The sequence below is a fragment of the Strix aluco genome, chromosome 17 (assembly GCF_031877795.1).
Source record: "Strix aluco isolate bStrAlu1 chromosome 17, bStrAlu1.hap1, whole genome shotgun sequence".
NCBI classification, from domain to species: domain Eukaryota; kingdom Metazoa; phylum Chordata; class Aves; order Strigiformes; family Strigidae; genus Strix; species Strix aluco.
The window spans coordinates 2,669,392-2,693,825 of NC_133947.1; the positions used below are offsets into that span (position 1 = coordinate 2,669,392).

General features: G+C 44.9%; 1 protein-coding gene across 1 annotated transcript; it reads left to right on the forward strand.

Annotated features, from left to right (window-relative positions):
• The first annotated feature begins 1,736 nt into the window (after positions 1-1,736).
• On the forward strand, positions 1,737-24,222 carry CHRNA4 (cholinergic receptor nicotinic alpha 4 subunit). The gene is made up of 6 exons (XM_074843586.1): positions 1,737-2,116; positions 3,387-3,538; positions 6,938-6,982; positions 7,074-7,183; positions 16,687-18,067; positions 23,815-24,222. The coding sequence occupies exons 1-6, from the start codon at positions 2,056-2,058 to the stop codon at positions 23,938-23,940; spliced, it is 1,875 nt and encodes a 624-aa protein (XP_074699687.1). The 5' UTR covers positions 1,737-2,055; the 3' UTR covers positions 23,941-24,222.
• Positions 24,223-24,434: the final 212 nt, after the last annotated feature.

Consider the following 24,434-nt stretch of genomic DNA (forward strand, 5'->3'; position numbering starts at 1 on the left):
TTGAAAAATGGCCTTTAGAAATCCTATTTCCCACCATGAGCCTTTGGGATTTGTTGTATCTGGTGCTTGTTGCTGGAATGAGATGGGCTGAAACTCAGGATTTCCCCATTTAAGGCTGCTGGGTCTGAACTGAGCAACGCTGGACCCAGCGAGGAGCAGAGGAGTGTACGAGCTGCAGTGACGTCCCCCTCCCTCCAGATTTCATAGAGCAAAGGGGTTTAGAGAAATGGATTTTTCTGGTTGCTGCATGGATGTTTAGGAACATGTGGTTGCAGTGTGTGACTGAGTGATGCTGGTTTTACCCTGACGAGGAATGATTACCCTTCTGCTACCTTATTGCTAGCTGTGGGAAGGAAAGGTGCTCCGTGCTGCACAGGACCTGGCTCTCAGGATGCAACCTGCATTTCAGCTTTAAGTTAATTTGATCTCACATCTGCAGTTTATTAAATTAATGCTGGATGGTTCCCTGGAACAAGCACTACAGATTTCTATAGCATGTCACAGGTGCTCAGGTGCTGCAATGAGGGTCAGGACACTGAAAGCAAGGCAGGCAAATCATGCAGGAGTCCATACATCCAGTGGAAAATATGGTGGGGTTTGTCTTTTGAAAGGCTGACAACCGTTGAGGAAGATGAGACAAGAAAAGACAAGACAAGTTTGGTACTACACTGGTGTTATTTATAATCTCACTACAGATCTAATTTCTCTTGTGGCTTTAATCCTCCCCATTTTCAGCCAGCAATCTATTATATTGGAAGGTATTTGAGGTGCTTTGGGAGTGAGAAATTATTACACATAAAATATGTGGCTAGTATTATTAGAACAGACTTCGATTAATTTTGCAGCTGGCAACATTACCCCTGCCTGAAAATTAAATCCATTTGCTATCCGTGTGGAAGTAATTGTGTTAATATCAAAGCTAGTTTTAAAATGAAATGGAGAAGGCTCTACTCCGTGTCTCCAGTGCAAGGAATCAGGGAAGTGAGATGAAGGGCTGGAGTGATAATTCCTTGTTATCGCTTGCTAACACTGGGAATTATCCTTTCCTCCACAAAAAGTCTGCATGACTTCAACAGAGTTATTTGTGGTATGTTTAAGGTACATTCAAGCAACGTCTTGTCTCAGTCTCACCTTTGATTTGCATATTGCCTATGGCCAGAGACTAATATTGGTATTTGTACTGCACGCTTGCACAGTGCCAAGCACAGCAGAGCCCTGTTCTCACGGGCAGGTTCGTCAGCCCAATAACTGTCAACAGCAAAGATACCTACCCAGGCCAGAAATATCTCTCAGGCTAATTACCCTGACAGTCTACAGGAGTGATTTTGAAAAGCACTTGGACAAGATCAAACAGACAGCTTTCGTTAATTAAGGACTGTTTGGGCTTCAGGTGCTATAAAGATCCCAGATGGCCCCATATCCACCACCTCTGGCTGCAGCTGGGGGTCTGGATCTCCCCCTTTATTTCTCACGCTACAAGTTTTCCCCCCTGCAGCCTGTTTGCTGGAGCGCACAGATTCTCTCCTCCTCCTAAGCAGGAGGTGGGCAGGTCCAACTACATTAAATATACAAACATACTGTGCTCCCTCTCTGCTCCACCAAGGGCTGGCGTGGGCATCGGTGGCCCATCAGCAGGAAAATCATCAAAGGCTGTCGGAAGGGCTGGGGGAAGGGTGAAAACAGCAGCAACAAATAAACGGAGCAGCTAAACCGCCCCGTAGGAAAGGGGAGAGGAGCAAGCAGGAGAGCCCAGGGAGGCTGTGCGTTTCATGTCTCTTTACAGGAGCTTTCTGCAGCCCTTTCGCATCTCTTGCAAGTGTATGTGCATCGGTGTCCCAGGGAAGAGCATCCTTCTAGGAGGAAGAGCTGGGAATCAGTCAGAAGAGAAACGAAAAAACAAACAAACCACCAGCTATTATCCCTTCCCAAGAGGCAGGTGGGAGGGAGAGAGAGAAAGGAATTTAGGGGAATGAAGCTGGAGGATCCAGAGACTCAGAGAGGAAAAGTTGTCCTGACGGGAGACTCTGCGTACTAGAGCCTGAGCTCTGCTCCACGATGGGATTTCTCGTGTCTAAAGGAAACCTCCTCTTCCTGCTGTGTGCCAGCGTCTTCCCCGGTAAGTTTGAGAAGCTTTTCTGCCCCTGCTCTGCTCCTTAGCTCTGTTCTCCCTTATCCCTCTCAGAGGCAATGCTGCCAAGACCGGTCCCTGTGAACAAGGGTTTTCCCCCACTCCTGCATCCTCCTGCCCCATCGTTACAGGTCCCCCGAACACCCGCCTCTGCTGAGCAATGCTTTGCTTTTCTGTTCCTTGCCCGATGGGATGGGGAAGGGGTTAAAGCAGCGCTGGGCAAGGGACAGGAGGGACAATACAGGCAGGGGTTCAACATCCTCCTCCTAGCCTGGGTTTTTCTTCCCTGGGTAAAGTGTGTTAATGTGTCTCCGGGCTACAGCTCCGGCTGGGGAGAGCTCAGGCAGAGCTCAGCTAATGCTTCCCTTTGTATAATCCAGGGCAGCTGCAGACTAAGTAGGAGCCATATTCCATGAGGGATGCGGGGAGAGCCCCCGGCTCCTTCTCCCCACCGTCCGAGGGGGAGGATGCGTCTGCGTGCAGCCGGCATGGGAGTGCAGCTCCCCTGGCAGCCCCCTGAAGAAGGGTGGCTTTAATTTTTAATAACCAACAAGCACCTTCGATGGTTCCCATAGCGTATGTACAGGGTCAGGGCTGCTCCTTGCAGCCTCTAACTTTTGAAGTCGTTGTTGAGGGAGGCTGTTCTCTTGTTACCCAATTTGTGCTCTCCCGCATCCTCTTTCTCACCCATCATTTTTGTGAAAGACCAGCTGTGAAGATTAGTTTGAAGAGCTGAATTCCAGTCTGCCTTTTTTCCTTTTTTTTTTTTTTTTGGTGATGTGTTTGCTGCCAGTTTTTATGTGTAAATCTGATCCAAAATCCCTGTCTCCCAACAGGAGGCTACTTTTGCCTTCTTGCCTTGCCCTTCTAACATCCCTCTTTCCTGCTTGTAGACTTCAGGGCTAGAAACTTGCTGCAAAGTGGCCATAAAAATTAGACCAGATTCAGGTGAGAATGGCCCGTGTAGAGTTTTTCAGACGGTTTTAGTGATGCCTCCACTTTCTGCAGAGCAATCCTGCTCTGCGATGGAAGCCCTACATTGGGAATTGGCTGTGGTGGGTGAACAGAGTGAGAAATACCTGGCAATGCCTGGGGGTAGCAGAGCAGCAAGTCACCAGGGTGGCATCACCCTCCCCTGTGTTCCTACTTGCCCATTGCTGGGTTTAGCCTGGGGATCCCCCCAGGAGAAGGCTCCAGCTATGCTGGTGCTTGGAGCTGCACGTGTTTCACCCCGCTGTGCCCCATGCCTTCCCCACAGCCTTCGGCCACGTGGAAACCCGAGCCCACGCGGAGGAGCGTCTCCTGAAGAAACTCTTCTCTGGTTATAACAAGTGGTCCCGCCCCGTCGCCAACATTTCTGATGTGGTCCTCGTCCGCTTCGGCTTGTCCATTGCCCAGCTCATCGATGTTGTAAGTGCAACCCGATAGTACAATGAGCAGCCAAGATTGACCAGGTCGGGGCTCAGGGAGAGGCTCCTGGTGCATGTGGGTTTTACAGACTGGTCCAGGGTCAGGTTGGGAAGCCTTTGCTCGCAGCAGAGAAGAGTTATCATGCAGACAGCTCTGCTGGAATGAGGGATGACTCCTGTGAGTAGCTGGTCATCAAAGTGGATCCTTTATTCTTCATTTACTATAGGCAAAATTTTAAATTCCTTAACAAAACTGGTGGGACTGATCACAGCAGAGCAGTGGAGCAACTGGGGTAAATGCCAGAGAGTCCTGGCTAAGGCAAAAAATAAATAGCTGATTTGGAATTTGAGCCATAATTTTTAACACTAATTTACACAAGCTAATAGGAACAGTGGTTTACGCATCTCTGGAAGATAGCTTGCCTGAAGAGCTTTCTGCAAATGAAAGTTTTGAGGGTTTTTAGCTAATCTGGCAGATATTAACAAGAAAATTGTCTCTGAATGTTTGCTCAAATAGAAGTTACACATGTGTAAACTGCATATGCTGTGTACAAAAAGGAGTGGTTAGCACTCTGGGCTGATGCCCGCTGAAATGGTATTTAAAGGATTTTACTCTATCGCAGTGTGTTGGGGTCAAGTGTTGAATCCAAAGGAGATCCCTGCAGGGCTGCAGAAGTTAAGCACACGCACAGGCTTTCTAGATTGTGCAGATCTTGCTCCCGCATGCTTCTCCCTCCCGTCCCTGTTTGCACACATCATGTCCCAGGACAGTGTGTTTGTGTAGATGCACAACTCTTGAGCAAGTATCGGCCTTGCTTTTGGAGGCTTTCTGTCACTTTTTACTGTATTCATGTGGCAGAGTAAAAGGGGTGATAATGGAAAGAATAATGCAACTTAAAGAGTTACTGGTGTGGGACAACTGTAGTAGATCACTCTCCACAACATTTTATATTTTGAGATAAGAGTTTTGAGATGCAGAGGAACCAGAGCTGAGGTGGTGCGGGAGGTGGGCAAGCAAAGACGTTGGGTGCTAGAGAGTTGCATCTCCTTGTGCCCAAGCCATCAGCTTCCAGCTTTGTAGCATGGAAATGGTCTTCCATTCCCCTCCTCTCCCTTACGTCAGCCTGAGGGATCCAGGGCTGTTTGCAGTTGCTAATGTTGAAGTTGTATGGTTCTCATCTGAATAATTGATAAGACTAAAGATGAGACATTAGTGACTGTGGAGGCATGAGAGAGACTTTCCATTATGCAGCTGCTGAATTGTGGAAGAGGGGGAATCGATACACCTGCTCCGTAGTGCTTTTCTCAGTTTACTTAAGAAGAATTAATCTTCTTAAAATCATGTCAGTGGTTAGAAGTGCAGCTAACAGGCAGTTCTGTGTTGGGGCAGTGGGCACAGCTGGAGGAGAGCTCTCATCCCCTCCTGCCCCAGTCCCCGTGGCTGGGGACTGATGACACCCCCTGCCACCACTGCAGCACTTCAGCTGTCTCTTCCCCCTTACTGACAGTGACACTGTTTTGGAGCAAACCCTGCTGCAGTTGTTAGATCCAACATTCGGCTCCCAACGACAAGAAGTCTGAAAGAGAAATCGGAGCTGTATTCAAACCCCAGCTCCTGCTGACAAAAGCTAGGTGAGGGGGAACAAAAAATCAATGTGGAACTTGACATCCCTGCGTGTCCTTACCTCACCCTGGTGTACTGAGGGTTTTCTGAGCCCAGAAAAAAGTGGTAAGGGATCAAGCATGTGTCTAGGAGCAGCCACTGAGAAACCCTTTGGGATTCCTAAGCCCATGTCTCTGCAGGACCTCGTGTGCTGCGTTCACCTTGAGAAAAGAGGCCAGGCAGTGCAACACCACCGTCAGCTGCAGCTTCACCTGCTGTCCCCCGTGCAGGAGAAGTCAGCCGTGCCGGCAGAGGAGGCAGGCAGTCATCAGCACATTGCAAACCCCCCGCGAGACAAAACCATAGGACTAGAGTCATGTTTCGCTTGGGTCAGGAGGATGGCAGAGCCCTCAGGAATAGTGATGGGCAGGAGTTCCCACCAAGGGTCTGCACCCAGTCAGGGAGGAAAATTCCAGTAAAGGGTAGCGCCTGTGAGACTGGGATCCCCAGTGCAGGTTCTGTGGTGGAGACTCTCAGATGCTTGAATTACAAAGTGGTAAGAGAAGCAGATGCTCAGGGATTGGTCCAGTCCAGGGCATGCAGCCTCTTCCAGTGCCATTCATCTCCCATCGGCACCCAAGGAAGTAGGTGGATATTTTCCATTTCCTTGTTGCTCATTTGGATGGTTTTTGTATTCCTCCTTTCTCTGTGTGCTTCTGGTCCCTAACCCCAGATGAGGGGACCAGGTTTTACACTTGGTGCCACAACAGCAGTGAGGAGGCTCAGCAAGGGGGAGTCACAGTCCGCCACCTGAATCTCTTGGCTCTTCATGTTCAGAATTAATCCTGAACTGCCACAGGTTAATGAAGAGCAGTTTGTCTCCAAACGGGCCCTGCCAATTGTGCTGGTTTTCATGCTGACCGAAGAGAGAGAGAAAAGAAACAAACACACAAATAAGCTCTGAGATCCAGTGTGACACTAAACCAGCACTAGGCTCTGCCCCACATGATTTGCCTTAGTTATTTGCATAGGGATTATAACAAGCACGCAAGGCAAGCAACAAGCAGTAATTAATTCTACTACAGTGTCACCAGCATTATATCTGCCTTACGTTATTTAAAAGTGTGTGTGTGTGTATATATAATATATATTTTTCTGCCTTTCCGTACTACTTAGAGTTGGGAAAAAGTCTACCGATTGACAGCATGGGTATACACCAGCTGTCCAAGGGTTATGTGTCAACAGAGTAGCTTGGGTTTATTTATAAAATCCAATCCATAGTGCTCTAAGTTCATGTATTTGGTAGAAGAAGAAACACTGCTGAGTTTCACGTTTCCAGAACTGTGTTCACGGATGTTTCACGCTAGAAGTACTAAACACCACTTGCAGATGATGTTGAGCATTGTAGTGCACACACACATGTGTAAGGACTTATATATCCATCACTCCCTTTCCTTCAGTGCTCAGTTCAAAGCCAAGCTGTGGAGCTCTTTCCTCTGCCTGGGCCCATCATCCTAGGCTGAATCAATCAGCACCGAGAAAAATCCCGATAAATTCAAGTCTGTCTGCTCACAAGATTGCTTAGGTGCAGGCTCAGCTGTTCAGTGCTATCAGGCAGCTGTGCCCTGTCCCATGTTAAATGACAGAAACATCTGCTTTTAATTTCCAAGATGGAACTTACATTTGTTGCAGAGGTGATTTATAATTACAGAAATTTAGTATAATTAAGAGAAATGTAATGAGTTCCTTGGGCTGCTTCATCTGCTTTTGTAACCGTTATCTGATCTTGCATTTCAGGATGAGAAAAATCAAATGATGACCACGAACGTGTGGGTGAAGCAGGTGGGTGCACCAGAATATGTGCTTTTCCATGTTCCTTTTCAATTTTGTAATCTGAACCCTCCCAGCTTTGTAACCACCTTGGTTTTAGCAGGAGTGGCATGACTACAAGCTACGCTGGGACCCCCAAGAGTATGAAAATGTCACATCCATCCGAATCCCCTCGGAGCTCATCTGGAGGCCGGATATTGTCCTCTACAACAAGTGAGTCTGAGCATTGTGGCCAGAGGCCAAACCCATCCTCACAGATTTTCTCTGCCCATAGCGTTAAGGTGCTTCTTGCAATTATTCCTCCTTATTTTGTTCTCTGTGGTTGAATTCCATGGAAATTCTCATAATACCTGTCCCAGACGTGCCTTAAGTGACATGACTAACATTCATCACAAGGGCTTTGTTCTCCTAACAATCCTTTCTCTGAACAGCAAGTTTTGTTGGGGGATGTCAGGTATAGTTGTCTCTTCACGTGTCAGATGATACACAATTAAGCTGGATTTGAGCTTTCAGTCCTTTTCAATTTCGTTTCACCAAGGAGCTCTCCCCTAATTCATCACCATCAACTGGAAAAGCCAGTTACTAAGGAAAATATGCTGAAACATGTCAGACTTGTGTGTCTACAAATACAGGTCAGCTCAATACCATTCTAGAATTATTCTTAAATAGTTATTTGTCCCTGATCTCTTGAAATCTGTCCCTTGTATGGACACTTCCTAGAGAGCGGGTGGTTGGTTTTCTTCTTTCCTTTGGAGCCTGTTGATATTCTTAGACTGTCCAAGTGCCAAGACTGTTTTCTCCTTGGCTTATCATACCAGAGCTCTCCAGTCTCCTAGGATGTAGGACATCCCAGTCTCCCTCCCCAGCACAGGCTCCAGAGAAAACACTTGCTGCAAGCATCAGACAAAAACATCTTCGTATGTGGCTAACACTCAGAGAAAACACAACGGAAGCCAGGCTCATTTTTAATAAACAGTTGCCTGGTTCTAGTTTGATATGATTATGCTTTTGTTTTAAGAAAATGGCTGAAGGGGGAATCTGTCCAGAGGATTGTGAGCTTTGGAGACTGTGCAAATTGTTATCATTCCCATTAGCTTGTCTCCGATCCTCAGTGGTGTGGAGTGATTGCAAACCTCTTGGAAATCACTGCATCCTCACATAGCACCTTTTGGAGATTAGACCAACGGCAGTGACTAATTCGAAGGCACTTGGACACTCCTATCTTACAGGGACACTCTCTGAGCATGAATATTACATTACAAGTACCTCATGTTTCAGACAAGAAAGGTGTTCACAACTTCCACTGGAAAAAATGGGTGTCCTTGTCCTTCTCACTGCTTAATTAATGACTATGGTAAGGATTAGTATTTTTGGAGCTTCTGGTGGTTGTTGTGGTGGACTGTAGTGCCAAAGGATGTAGTGCTACACAAATCTCCATTATCTATGGGATCCTTGTGTTTCAAACCATCCATTCGCTGGAGCTACTGATACACAAGAGCCTGATGTGTCATCTCTGCACCTGCTCCTTTGACTCACCATGGTTGATGAGCATGGTCCATGCAAGGAGGGCCCTGGCACTAGAGAAGGACACCTCAGTATCCTCTTGTGCTCTAGACGTTTTAAGACTTCATGCTGAAAGCAACCCCCAGAAGACACTGGGCACCCAGACCTCTGAGTGGGGTAGCCTTTGGCTTCTGCCCCTCTGCCCTGCTCTCCTAGTTCCCTGCCACTGTCACTTGGGGGACTCCAGGGCCAGCTGCCTATCTGCTGGCCACAGCAGCTAGTCCAGAATGTCCCCCTTCTCTGGGTGCGAGTCCTTCAGCCTTGCCCACCAGATTGCTTGGCCCAGTCTGGATTGCAGGGAGGTGTGGCAGATAGCCAGTCTAACTGTCTGGTGACCTGCTACCGTGCAGGGAGATCTAGTGCCCCAGCTACCTAAATCCAAGCTACTTCTCTCCCTTTATCCATACTTACCATTAATAATCATGAATTCCTCTGTTGGTTGTCATAAGTCTATCATGCATTTTTAATTGGTTACTTTATGTATGAATTAAACATGGACGTAGACGCCAACCATTAGCCCTAGTCAGTAATGGTTTTACATTAATTCTATACCTCTTTAGAGCTATATTTGCCCATACTCTTTCATACAGTCTTACATAAACTGTTTTCTTCTCTCTTCTACCTAACTTCCTATCAAACACATCTGAAGCTGCAATCAGTATCTTAGTTGCACTGCTCTAACAACTGGGTTCCGTGGGTTTTAGGGGTTGCAGGGCAAGGCAGGGCAAACACAGTGCGTGCAAGGCAAAACCTGTGGCGTGCTGGGACACCAAGATGAGGCTTTTCTGCATGGCAGCTCACCAACTGCGTAACCAGTGCTTTTTTCCTTGTGGGCATCTCAGCTAGAAATGTTTCAGAAAGAAAGGCTTTGCAAAGACAGTGACTAGTCATGGGTGATGCTAACAAGGAATCCCTCTCATATTTTACATATTATATAATATATATATTGTTTAGAGGGAATTTAAAGTAGATGCACATAATTTTGGGTCCCTAAGAGCAAGAGAATTGTGCAGAGACCTTGGTGGAAGAGAGAGAGTGGCCACACTGGCCTTTTGCACTGTTCAGGCTTTTTACTGTGAGCTGTTTATTGCTTATCACATGCTCTGGCAGAAGTATGGTATTTCTGTTTGGGGTGGTATCCTCTGGAAAAGAGAATTTCTGGGCAGGAGATTGTACAAATGCCTCTTCTGTTTCCATCTTGGTGTATATATAGAAATAGTGAAATTTAAGTTGATTTGAGATTTACATCTTTAAGGAAACCTAACCCCTTGTTGTGAGGTTATTCTCATATCTAAGCTCATTATTGTCAAAAACTTCCATTTATCCACTCTAGAGGCCCAAATTAAATCAGTAAATTCAGCTGGTTTGGCCTAGAGAGTATATGTAGTTGTCAACATTCATAAGGAATCTAAAACCAAATTAATATCCTACAGGGAAATTAATATGCTGTTGAATTTTCAGGCTTGATGAGAGAAGTTCCAAGACTCTGTAAATAGTTTCTACTAGAAGTGACAAAGCATATGTATAACAGAGGAATATGAGTTAATAGGGAAGCGACAAAGCCTCTTCCTCTGCCAAGAAGGCCAGCTGTTCCTTATCTGAGGCTGTAAAGGCTCTTCAGACACCACCAAATCATTTGTAAATGAATTATCTAATCCTCTGCTTTGACTTATTTTCCCATTCATGAATGGACTTTACGCACACTTTAGTTTTCCTTTGTAAATTTAAAGTAAAAAAAAAAAAAGCTTTTTTGTCTAAACGGGGAATAAGCTCTTGAGGCTGCATTTCAAATTTTTTTTTTTTTTTTTTTTTGTTTCACTACTGTGTTGAGCCATTTGGACCCCGTGCAACATAGAAACTCCAGAGGAGAAAATCCTGAAACCGCAGATTTACAGCCAGGTGCTCCAGCTGTTAAAGGCTGCCCAGAGGAATGCAAGACCATGTCCTTGAGCCTAATGATGGGCAGGGTACTTGAAATGTGAGCTTCACTGGCTGGTTTTCAACTGGATATTCATGATAACATCATGGCATTTGTCTTCTCTAGCCTGATGATTGTAAAACCTTGGAAGAAGCTACTGGGAACATTCAGACTTCAAAATTTTCTTTTTTCTCAATATTTTCTGGTGTTAGCTGTTCCAAAAAGTAATCTCTGCCTCAGCCTCCACACTCACAAAAAAAAAAAAAAAAAAGACTAAAAGACAAGATCATACATGAAGGGAATTCGGACACAAATTTCTGTAATTAGGAGTAGGAAATATCTTGAGGACTTTACCCAGTGGTAATATGGACACAAAGGATTACTGGACTGGGTTAGATCATCTGGCAGGCAGCTTTTGAAAATCATGAGGAAGCAATGAGTTCTTTTGAACTATACTATAGTGACTTGTTCTTTTGAACTATACTATGATGCTTGCAACCAGTGACACTTATGGAGTAACACTGGTTTCCTGACTCATCCCAAAGCTGTTTGGAGGAGAAATATCAAAAGATGCCCTGGTCTAACCTTTAAAATATTGGAAACATTCTTGACATTTTTCTTTGTGTGTGTATGTGTGTACTTGCAGAGTCTTGTCATTTTGCACCAGATTATACTTATAATAGGCCCATAATAGCTTACTTCACACTTAAGCTTTCCTGATTCTTCTGGGAGTTTAAATGACTAATGTTTCTGGAGAGGAATGATATCTCCAGATGCCTTTGAGGTTTGCTGCCAAGCTCTACCCAGTAATACAGGAACTGATAGAAAGAAATCTATAAGAGGGATCGCTCTCATGGGCTGTTGCTGTGTTAGCATCCAAGGACTTCTACCATTATGCTAAGGACAGAGCTAGAGTTTTGCCTCCAAAGTGCTGATGAGGATGCTTGGCAAAGGGAAGAATTGAAGCAAAATGCACAAATTCAGCACTGCTAGAGCCTTCTGAGAAACTTGTGCTTATTTCACTGGTGTAGCACAGCCATTTCTGAGACAGGTGCTTATTTCCTGAGGAACAATCAAAATATTGGTTACCACTGATTTCTAAATATCTGAAGCAAGCAAAAGCTGGATGTGGCCTAAAGAAGTACACATCAGTGCACACACACCTCCATCTACATACCCAAGATGTTTCGTACTCAAGTTGCCAAGACTTTGGAGATATTTAAAACTCAACTGGACAAGGTTCTGATTCTCTTGTAGCTGACCCTGCTTTGAGCAGGGAGTTTGAATGAGATCATCTCCACAGGTCCCTTCCAACCTGTGAATTTGTAGTTACCATTTTAGTAGCACAAAACAATTGTTAAATAAAATATTCTCCGATTTGTTTTTGGAGAGTATTTTAATCTCGACATTACAGAAGCATCTCTTAATGTCTACCAGAAGGGTGCAGGGTACATTTTTTTAAACATTCTCAAAACTCCAATTTGTCTTGGTTACTGCTGTTCAATGAAAAATGCTTTAAATGAGGACATTCTTGCTATATCCATATATATATATATATCTAATTTTCAGGCTTTTAAAGCTCTGTTTGGATTTAAATTGTATCATCAGAAATTAAAATAAATGTGTACCTCATTTACATGCATTCTGTAAACATTTAATTTTGTGAGATGATGTATCTCCCAACTGCAGAGAAAATAGAAACTGGTGAAAAAAAAAAGATTCACCATCAGCTGAGCTTTTTAATGAAATACGGTTGATGGCTGTCAGTAAAACAATGCCAGTCTTGAACCTTATAAACTTAGAAGATTTTAGAAGAGCAGCCTTTATTCTGGAAATGAGGAATCAAAAGCTGCAGAACACAGCAGCGCTATTTCTGTTGGCAAAGGAATAAGTAACTGTCTTTCCTCTTTATTGGTGTGCACTGTTGTATTTGACATGAAAATATAAGAGCTTCAGTACTTTATTACTGACAGATTTTTAGAGCTGTCAGGTCAGAGTAATCAGAAGATCCTGACTATCTTAAATCTCAGGCTCTTGTTGTGATGTTTACCTTGCGCTTGCTCCTTTTTCCAAATGGTTTTTCATGACAACTGTCACAATACAGTGATCTAGACTGAATGAGAAGAAAATGTGCTACCGCTATAAAGGAATGACTGCAGATTTTCTCCGTCCCACTATATCAGATCTCCCACCTTCCTGTCTAAGGAAATATTCATATTATGCAGCCAGAGCTGTTGGCATAACTTGGCCAGGAATGGGTTTTCCCACAGCCAAGCTTTCCACAAGAAAACAGGGTTTCCCCGATCTCCTAACTGCAGACTTCATCTGGGGTCAGTTGTCTCACCTTCATCCCCTGGAGAAGATTGGGGAAAGCCTTTGGAAGACCATCAACAGCCAAGTGACCTTGTTTGCTCCCTATCTCATGTCAAGAGGAGCAGAATGAAAGCCTCACCCAGGACGAAAGCACCTCTCTAGGTTCACCCCACAACATCAGGGCATGTGTAGCTTCCAATCCAGTAAGCATATGCTTGAAAGTCCAGTGTGGGTGGTAATCTTGGGCGAGGAGCCAAAAATATATGTATGCATGAAGGGTTAAGACAACTGCGAACATTACCTTTGCATGCTATAGTTGGCTTGGATGCAGTCTATGTACAACAGCACGGCTCATTTACCCTGCTTACAAATTGCTCAAATATCTCTCCATTGAACTGCAGTGAGAAGTTCAAACATGCCCAGTAAAGTCAGGAATTACTTCACAGCCCTGTTAGGTTGGTGAGGGAGAAGCAGGAGGATCCCAGGGTGTTTTATGGCTGGTGAGAGTCATTAGCTGACTCTCAAAGGCAAGGAGTTCTGCTGCTGGTTTCACTCCTGTCATGGCACTGCAGCTTGGAAGGCAGTACCTGTGTTATCTGTAACAATGGGTGAGCTGGATGAGGCTGGGTTTGTTAGGCAAACAGTTAAAAAATATCTTCTTCATCAAAGAAGCAGATCATTTATGGAAATATTTGACACATGAGATCTGCATCATCCCACTGGTTACATCTACGCTTGCAGAAGAGAGGTGTGTGGCTAGTCATGCAGAGGCTGCAAAACTGCCAGACAAGACATTTCTGGGAATGAAACACAATTATGTGAATTATTATTGTTTCTGGATGAATTTTTAGCAAGAATTTCATGCTCTTTTCCAACAGTTTTTGAAAGGAAAAACACACACCTGTGTAGTTTACTCAGCCACTTACACATTGCTCCAGATAAGGGAAACACTAGTGGATGCTCGTTATCCCTTTTCTGTAACATGAGTCCAATCATAAACATACTGTTCCATTAATGAGTGATTTCATCATGCCTCAGAGATCTCATTAAATCCAGAATTGGATTCCAAATTCCTATCGAGATGTATAAAGAAAACCACTGAGAACAGCAAATGCTGGACTGTTGCTTGCTGTGCACGTTTCATGTCTCAATCTGGCTTTATAGCGCAGGCAAAACCCAGGAGAGAAAAAAAAAAAAAAAAAAAAAAAGATAATTTTCATCCAGAGCAAGTGGTCCTGGAGTGTAAATTCGATTTAAGAAAGAAGCGATAAGAAAGGAGTTGGTTGGCTGGTACAGTGTCATTGCTTGGGTTTATTTGCATTGGATTAAGACACAATGGTTTGATCCAGCAGTCTGGATTTGTACATAGCTGCTTTCCTGTCTTAAGACATTTTAAAGCTTTAGAAAAAGTCCAGTTCAGAGGCTAAAAAGCACTGGGTCTTTTTGTGTTCTTTTGTTTTTCCAAAGTCTGCCACAAAGAGCAAAGGGTTTCCATTATAGAAACAAAGAAGAGTTTAGTAAAAACCTGGTTCTCCACCACACAGTAATTCTGAGTTTATTTTTCCATTAATTCAAGCAACCTGGAAAACTGTCTCAAAAGTCAAAGATCTGAGCTGTGATGCTGGGAGTTGGGGGGATGTGCCATCTCTGCCCAGATACCATGTTAGCCAAGACACTTCCTGAAGGCCAGATCCTGCCGCTGTTTCCCAAAATGAGCCACACTACACCAGCCTTACTGGAAACCAGTGTGGTCATGGACTGACGAGGATGCTTCGCAGGGCAAGACGAAATATCAGAAAGTTTTTTTTTTTTTTCCCATTTGCCTATGAATTTATGGATGATCTCCTTAAAGAAATAAATTTAGGGAAGTTGCTCTACCTTCAGCACCATGAGGGGCCCAGCCGGATGGCCCCTGTGCTGTTTACCTTGCTGCTGGTGAGGAAGAGGGGAGGTGTGACCCCCCGTGCACCCCGTTGCTGTACGGCTGCTGTCATGGCACGTTTGAGCACTGAAGCAGCGGAGCAGGGCCAAGGGAGTTTGCCGATTGCTGGGAAAGTGGCTGCAGGCTGGATCGGCTCCAGCTGGGAGGGCTGGGCAGGATCAGAAAGCTTTCCATCTATAGCAGCCTGAATAATTCATCTCAAGTTTTTAGCAGAAGCTCTCCCTTCCCTGCTTAGCTTCCCCTTTGTTTAGCAGCGTTGCTCTTTGTGACATGGCATCGCACAACAGGCTTCTTCCTCTGTATCCCTGAGCTCTGCAGCGGCTTCAGCCGGGTGTTTAAGATGGTCCCCAGTTCCCTCCTTGCTTTTTGGATGCTCTTTTCTCTATTCCTGTATGTAGACTTGAGGGCATTGCTCTACAAACAGATTCCACCTGCTTTATTTGGTTGGGATTTCAACCTTTCAGGCATTTGCTCATGATAAAAAAAAAATGCACCTCTATCCAAACCTCATCCACATTCTAAGGCTTCTTGAACCAGGGTGTTTGATCCAGGTCATGACTGTCCAAGAATACCAAAATCCTCTGTCTGCAAATAGAAATCAAGGGAGAGAGAGGGTTTGAAGTTTCAGTCAAAGGGGGCTGCAGATGTAGGGGCTTGGCTCATTTTCAGGTAAAGGTGCAATTTTGTGATTCAAACACCCAGTCCCCATCACGATGATTATGCCAACAAGGAGATATGTTGCTTGTGCAGCTCTGAAAGCTTCAGTTTTGCCTCTTTGTGTAAGCTAACGCAGGCTGCAGATCCTGCAGACACTGCCTGGAAGAAGGACTTTGCTGTAGAGAAGGTACCTGTGGACTTGGCTCCAGACGTGGAGTGTCACAGTCCACATATGCTCTTCACTGAGAGCAGGGGAGGAACAGCCCCTCTTGATGGCTTAGCCACACAGGGCATTAATTACCTGCTGCACTAATTGGGTCTATTAATGAGCTAATTTCTTGCTGTGGCCTCCACACACAGGGCCAAGTGTCAGGCTCAATGTTTAACAGCAGAGCTGTGGGTGTGAGGAAGCAGCGGAGCTGTGGCTGGTGATGCTGAGGCAGGTGGAGCACAGGGCTGTCTCCAGGGCTGGGGATCCCATTCCCAGGGTTCCTCAGTCTCCCTCCTTTCTCCAGCGCCAAATCCCCAGTGCACTTCCCTCCTCTGTTGCGTTTTTGGATCTTCTTCATTCATATCCCAGTCCCCATGACGAGCTGGAAGCAGCCGCTGTCACGGGTACACGGCGCGGTGCTGCAAGAAATCAGTGCACTGATCAGCTGAGAAAAGCAGATCCAAACCAAAAAAATTTGCTGTTCATGGAATAGCTTTTACACTGTCTGGAAAATGGCTTTCTGATATAAAATCCTGGGTCGTTATCTATTTATCTTATACCAGCACACAGACCCCAACTGAGAGTCCCTGTAAGAAGACACCACAAAAGGCAGCTCTCTTCCTGACTGGGAAATCAAGAGATTAACTTTCATTATTCCTGTTAATAGGAGGTGCTTGCTGTTTTTCATGTAAGAGACTGAATGATTACCCAACACTGTTTCATTTATAGCAGCTGTCACAATTAATTCTGCAGAGCCCACAGCCACACTGCCTGATAGTGGTTCCTCCCACCTCTCTAAAGCAAACTCAGCCCTTTCCAGGGCATTAATAGGACACCTTTGTTGAAAACTTGTGTATATTCACCTCAAGGGCCTGACCTATATAAGGTGAGAGCTGACATTTGCATGTAAATCCAGTGCTTGCATAAGCCAACAGATTTCAAAACCCACTGGGTAGAGTGGCCAGATTCAGTGTTGGCGTACGATGTGCCTCTTGCACCTCTCAGGTGCCCCAAGTGCGTTTTTGGAAGCCAGGCACTAAATCTCCCATTTCTTTAACAAAGTTGAGATGTCCCAGAGAAGCTTTAGTCTTTTTTTATCTATCTCTCCCCAGTGCTGATGGTGACTTTGCAGTCACCCACCTGACCAAGGCCCACCTCTTCTATGATGGGAGAATTAAATGGATGCCACCTGCTATCTATAAAAGCTCCTGCAGCATCGATGTTACCTTCTTCCCCTTTGACCAGCAAAACTGCACAATGAAGTTTGGCTCCTGGACCTATGACAAAGCCAAGATAGACCTGGTGAGCATGCACAGTCATGTGGACCAGCTGGACTACTGGGAGAGCGGGGAATGGGTCATCATCAACGCTGTGGGCAATTACAACAGCAAGAAATATGAATGCTGCACAGAAATCTACCCTGATATAACTTACTCCTTCATTATCCGGAGGCTGCCACTATTCTACACAATCAATCTGATCATCCCCTGCCTGTTGATCTCCTGCCTGACTGTCCTGGTCTTCTACCTGCCCTCCGAGTGTGGAGAGAAGATAACTTTGTGCATCTCCGTGCTGCTGTCCCTCACTGTGTTCCTGCTGCTCATCACAGAGATTATCCCCTCTACCTCCTTGGTCATCCCTCTGATTGGAGAGTATCTTCTCTTCACCATGATATTCGTTACCTTGTCTATCATCATCACTGTCTTTGTGCTCAACGTGCACCATCGTTCCCCACGTACCCACACGATGCCTGACTGGGTGAGGAGGATCTTCCTTGACATAGTCCCACGCCTCCTCTTCATGAAACGTCCCTCTGCAGTGAAAGACAATTGCAAGAAGCTCATTGAATCCATGCACAAAATAACCAATACACCAAGGCTTTGGTCTGAGATTGATGTGGAACCCAACTTCACTACCTCAACTTCCCCCAGCCCACAGAGTAATGATCCATCACCCACCTCTTCCTTCTGTGCCCACCTCGAGGAGCCAGCCAAGCCTCAGCCTATCTGCAAGTCCCCTTCTGGGCAGTACTCTGTGTTGCACCCAGAGCCTGTACAGGTGACCTGCCCCTCTCCACAACCCTCATGCAACCCCTTGAGTGACACCCAGACCACCTCCGTCTTGAAAGGCAGATCACTAAGTGTTCAGCAGATGTACAGCCCCCATAAGGCAGAGGAAGGGAATATCCGCTGTAGGTCCCGGAGCATCCAGTATTGCTACTTGCAGGAGGACTCTTCCCAGACCAATGGTCAATCCACTGGCTCTCCAGCGTCCCAGCGGTGCCACCTAAATGAAGAGCAGCCTCAGCACAAGCCCCCTCAGTGCAAGTGTAAATGCAAAAAGAACGAGGCAGCTGGCACACCAGCTCAAGGAAGCAAGAATCACAACACCAAAGAGCAACATCTTGTGTTGATGTCCCCAGCCCTGAAGCTGGCCGTGGAAGGGGTTCACTACATCGCAGACCACCTGCGAGCAGAAGATGCGGATTTCTCAGTAAGTATGCTAACTTAGCCTGCTCTCCTTGGGTAAGTCAAAAATTATCTGTTAAGGAAGCCCCACCAAACCTGGGGGCTACACAGGGAATGTATTTGCTGATGCAGGCTCAGCCATCCCTGATATTGTGACTTTTGAACACATTGGCCACTATAGGCACAGCTGGAGAGTTTGTCCTTTGGGGTCTTGGCAGGCATGTGGGCCAAGGGGGTGACACAACCAGACCATGCTCAGAGCTGCTCTAGAAAAATAGGATTCTCCAGCAGAAAATGGGAGTAAAGTTGTTGTTAGGTAGGAAGGAAACATCTAAGATTGTGAAAGATACCCAAAAAAACAGTCATCTGCTGGGAACGTAGCAGACGTTCTTTATGGAGAAGCCTCTGACAGATGGGGAATTCACACTCTCTGGTTTTTATTAGGCATTGACTCTGGCTACTGAGCCTGGGAAAGCAAATTCCCAAAATAGGTTGTGGATGTGGGAAGCGCATAGTAGCGTGGGGACGTTGCAGGGTATGTTTAGTTCTGCATGATGCAATTCCTCGTTAGTGGACTTCCACTGGAGCAGTTGGCTCTGTGCAGGAAGGTGGGTGGACAGGCAAATTTCACACTTCCTCTGAAGGGGTAAATATGGCTACAAATAGAGAAGGAAAGTAGAGGCTGAAAGAATTTCTTTTAATGGAGATGGTGATGCACGTACAAATGCCACATCCATTCACACCTCTTGTAGCTCTTCCCCTGCAATACTATGGGTACAGTGTGCCAGCTAATCGTGGCCATAATGAAGGAAGCCGCAAGATAACCTGAAGTTACTGTTCTTACTAAAGAAAAGTCTTATCTAGCTTTTCGTAGAGGGATCTGTCAGCAATGCTTGCAGTTTGATTTTCTCAAGATTTACAGTCAGTGCAAGTCATAGTACTTTTATGCAAGGCTTCCTGGGCATGAAGAGTGTCTTTATATTTGCATTTTTCACAGCACTGAGCACTTAGCAGCAGCAGCAAAAGATTAAGTGCTACTGTCCATTTATATACTCTTTGGTACCATAGTTTGAGAGACCTCAGTTCTTTAATGTATTTCACTTCACAACATCCCTTTGAGGAAGTAACTGTTTATTCCTCATGTTGAGGAGTGACAGCCAAAATATAGAGAAGAGGTGACCTGTTCAAGGTCACAGAACAAATCTGTGGCAGAGATGGGCTGTGAATCCCCATCTTCATTAGTTGACAGCCCAGCATTCTTTGCCAGGTTAAAGCACTTCGCAAGCACATTAGGACTGCGGGAAATAAACTCTGCTCTCTTCTCCTAGCAATAATCACAAGTAAACCCATGGCAGTCAGCTGATTTTAACTCACTTGTTTCCCCATGGTGCAAATGAAAGAATATTACACCAATAATACTTCCCATTTCAACTGATTCTTTTTCTGTTAAGCTTGTTGATATCATCAAGAACTGAGTCAATTAATACCTTGCAAGGGTTCTTTCCTTTTAATCCATGATTGCAACTTTCTTTAAAACGAAAACAGTCTTCAGGAGCCATGAATTTTCTTCTTATATCTTCCACTACTCTTCCCTCTTGAACCAATTATCCTGAGGACAAAGCTATTTACAGCATTAAACATCAAAAGCAGAGGAAAATGAGCAGTTTTGAGGGCTCTGACCAGACCTCCTGCCAACCCAGCCTCTGAACAAAGGCACCAGGAAAATATCCAGCAATGAGTGGAGAAGGGTCACCCCCAGGCCCACCGATGCCCCAGACTCCCCAGGAAGAGCCTGCAAGCCTGCTCGCAGTTTTCTGCTCTTTCACAGCAGTTGTGGCTGGCAGAGCAGTCAGAGGTTGGGTTTTCAGATTTGGGGGAATAATTGCTGACCCCAGTCTGAGGTTATACTATTTTCGTTTTCTGGATCCATCTAATGTTCAGTGGGAAAGCACATTTTTTCTCCAGGTGGAAGTGACAAAGAAGAAGAAAACATGATCTTCTGGAATTTAAATTTACTGCAAGGAGCAGAACTGATCTAATAAAATGAGAATTTATTGGGGAAAAAATCAGTAGTCAGAAATTTGCTTTCATCTTAAAATCAAATTGTGGCATTTCTTCATGGAAGTCTTCAACAAATCTATCAGCAGGCACCTCCGATGCAGCTGCAGCCCCTGAGACACAGCTTGCTGTCTCTTGGGTAATATTTTCAGAGACATGCACCTTTCCAGAATGAGAACAGAGCTACTTTTGAAGTTCCTGGCTTTTTTTCTAAAACACCATTGCCACGGGGGCAGTGCTTCTAAATTAAAAGTAAATAGCTCATTTAATTAAGTGCTTCAGCAAAGAGAAAATGGGAAATGCAAGAGGCAGTTGTTTGTAACAAAAAGATATCTGCAAACAATACCAGCACAATGGCACACCGGGGAAAATGCAAGACCAAATTGTCCCAGCATATGATAGAAATGCCATTAGAAATTAATTACAGACTGAGAAGCAAAACAAGTTGCATGTCACACACGAGGCAAAATAACCAGACACCAACAGCACCATCTGGAAAGCTTTGTCGTCCTCATGCGTGTGTGCATCTCCAGACTAATCTAATAAGGAGACTTTGAAGGCAGCTTAAAACTAAAATGGGAGAGAATGTAGCTGAGAGGGAGGAAACACGGGATAATCTCACCGGTTTATTTTTAACAAAGTACAATAAAACGACCCAGGACTGCTCTAATCTGTGTTGCAGGCTCTGGGTCCTGAGGATCAGGTATGGCGAAGGCACCTCAACCCTCTGCTCGGTCCTGGGGCAGGATGCCCTGCTCCCACTGCTCCGCCCTGCAAGGCGCTGGACCAGGGAAGAGCTGCAGATTCCTGCACTTCGGGGGAATTTGGGGGTGGGAGAGTCATCTGGTTCCTGACCCTGATCCTTTCCCAAAAATAGTTTTGAGTGAGCTTCTTAAAAACTAATCAAAATACAGCTCAGGAGTTGGGGTGGCAGATGTTGACAGCTGCATAGACATTGTCAGAGAGGCCTCTGCAGATTGTGCTCCATGTGAGGTGCTGAACCACAGCAAAATGCTACAGAAAACAAAACAAAAAATCCAGATCATTTTCTTTTCTTTCTCCTCTTTTGTTTTCACTGTCTCTCCATAATTTCCAATTTCACCCTTCTGTGCTTTTGGTCTGAAGCTGGATATTGATTTTGCAAACATCTGATGCACTCCCAGCCATCATTTCCAAGAGGGGCTGGGTATTTATGCATACACCATTACATTCGAAAGCAAATTTCTGTTGAACTTCTCAAGTTGTTCTTCTTCTCACATTTTCCTCTTCTCAAAGAGAAACTCATCTAGTTTCTTTTCTTCATGTGATCTAGCACTTACTTTTACTAGCGTGAATACACAGAAAAGTTTACTTTGCCAGAATCAGGCACTATTTACTCATCCAGCTCTCCAGTTGGACACAGGGTGGCAAATTTCAGATTTTCTTTACACATTGGTTGCATCATGAAACACTAATCCCATAAACACAATCATCCACAGCTTCCTTAGCTGCCCTTCTCATGAGGAATTTTAAGCACCAGAGACTCACTCCAACTCTCAGCAAGTGGTGGGTAGATCCCAAACCGTGTACAGCAAAGGGGAGTTATCCACTGAGACCTTATCCTTGGGATGAGAGAATTCCTTTTGATTTCAAGGGTCACTACTTCTTTTACTCACCCTAATTACAGATGGATATGCTAAGGGCTGTACCATAATAAACCAACATGGTTTCCCCCAAGAAGTTAACAAGCTTTAGGATGAACCTCTATTTGTTTACCTCTGCCTATTGAATAGTAAAGACCTGCTTAACTTGGTTCTATTTTTAAAGGGAATAAAATTATCCATTGCATGAAAATATTTAACCGATTCTTACACTTTTGAAAATGTTCAGGTATTCCTGAAATTTAAGATGCTTTGTTCAGAGTACAAATTATGGGAAAATATGATATGCTCTCCAGCGTGTGCCTCATTTCCCAATTTACAAAACTGCTTACGAAGCCAAGGGGCCAGAACAATACCAGATGATTTAAAGGCCTAACCAAGCAGTCCACATGGCAAATAATAAAAGGTGTAGTTAAAGAGCTCACTTTGCTGCGTTGCTTCAGCTAAACCTTGTCTGCGTTGAGGCCCGGCGTGATGACAGGTACTTTGCAAATACACTGGAAGATTCATGATCAGTTTGTGAAGGGTTCAGCATGCCAAAATGAGGTAAATGCACGTACCTTACCTGCAAGGAATAATTCTCCTAGCTCAATAAAATGTCACAACATTGGTCACGGAAGCCAGGGTTGTATATTCTCTCCCTCTGAACCATCCACAAGGTATAAGATAAAATTTAGTGGTGCATCCATGGCTGGTGAAGAAAGAGAGGACTCAAGGTGAGTTTACAGAGTCACTGTGTTGTGCTCACAGCTTGTTTGTTTGGTGCTTAACAGACCATAATATTTTAGGACCTGAAGTTGCCACTATACCTGTGAAAACATCATCTGCTGCAAATGGCTATTTCTGTGGATTGCTTTCCTTTACCAAAACAAATTTTCAGCATAATCAGCAAATCTTTAAAAAAAATAATCCAGCCAGGTCTCCTACAAATTGTGTTCTAGCTCACACCTACTGTTCTTGGCTACTCCCTTATTATTATCTCTGTTTAAAACAAACCTAGGATCTGTGGATGACAAGGCCTGCACCATTAGCGTTACATGATTATTGTACTGTGCTTTTCACTCATGCTACAGCCCAGTGTACGAGGCAGCTTTGGGCATGGTGAAGCCACTGTTTGCTCAGGGTCACAGTAAAGCAGCCCCAGCCTTGGCTTTGCTGTCTCCTCCTTACACCACACTCCTGACTAGCTGCAGTCACGGCCACCAAAGAGGTTTGAGCTAGCTCCTGCTGAGCTGTTTTCCCTGAAGACCAAGGCAGCGTGCCAGATTTCAGCCCTCGGGTCTATTAATCACCAAGTGGTATATTGTAGGAAATTATTATGGGTACAGCCGTATCAAATAAAACTTTGCCATCTGATCAGTCCTCTTCCTGGGAAAGAAATTAATAACAGCAATGTAATAAAAGAGGTTTTCATATGTATGTGGTTTCTTACTTAATGAAATAGCCATTTACAATTCTTGCCTGATGGTATTAATAAGTACTAGACCTCCCCAGAGAGGAATTGCTGGAAAATCCTCCCACAGCAAGACAAAAGGGGGGAAAAAGCAGAGTGAGGAAGACCACTTCTATTTTCTGATTCATTTTCACTGCTTACTCACCCAAAGCTGTAAATCCCATTGCAGAAAGAGTTGGCTTTGTTAATCTGTAAGCAAATCTGTTTATGAGCATGGGGAAACGAGTAATTTCTTCACCCACCCACCCCCCCCCCCCCTTCCAGCTTGAATCGCAGCCTCATTTACACACCCAATTACAGCTGTTGCTCATGGAAAATGGGATAGTGAGTGTGCAGATGAGCTTAATTATCCGCAGGCGTATGTCATCCCTGGGGAGCAGTGAGCAGGGTTTGCAATTGCACATGCACACCCACACAGTCTGGGAATCTGTCTCCCACATCAGAGATTGATAGAAAGAATCTTTGCCATCATATAGGACCACTAAATGCAAGCAAGACCTTCCCCTCCTATCTCTGGACTTAAATGAAAATATCGTATTTTGGAATAAAGCACTAGTAGTCTTCATAAGTTTTAGTCTCAAATAAACGTTAGTAATGGGCCTTTCATCTCTGTGTTCCCAGGTGAAGGAAGACTGGAAGTACGTTGCAATGGTCATTGACAGGATCTTCCTCTGGATGTTCATCATTGTGTGTTTGCTGGGAACTGTTGGTCTCTTCCTCCCACCATGGCTGGCAGGAATGATCTAAATATAGCCCCAGAAGGAAGAAATTATATCCCACTCTGTGGATTTTAGATAACCTGGAAGGAAAGGAGCAGAGAAATGGAGGCAGCCCTTTGAATAATTTACTGCGTGTCCGCGCTTGAGTTGCTCCAGAGCTCGCTGGGAATACTTTCCAAGGTCGCGTCGTTTTACCAAGCCATTTTCATCTCCTCCATCTAATTTAGGGGAAAAGTTCTTATTAAAGTCTGTACATAGCATGGTGGCATCCATTGGCATATACTCAGCAGTGTAAGAACACGAGCTTGTTCCCTAAAGCAGCACATAAAGAGGCTTCGCATCTACAAACCAGCCCCTGGCAAATTAGCTCCAGTTGTCTTCAGAGGTCTCGGTGTGCCCTGCCTAGTAATTTTGCCCTGTCAAGCCAAAGTGGTTGAGGACTGTGTGTCCCTGTATGAGTAATTTTATAAATAAAGTTCCAGATTTGGGATACCAGTGCAGGATGTGGTCTGTGCTCAGCTG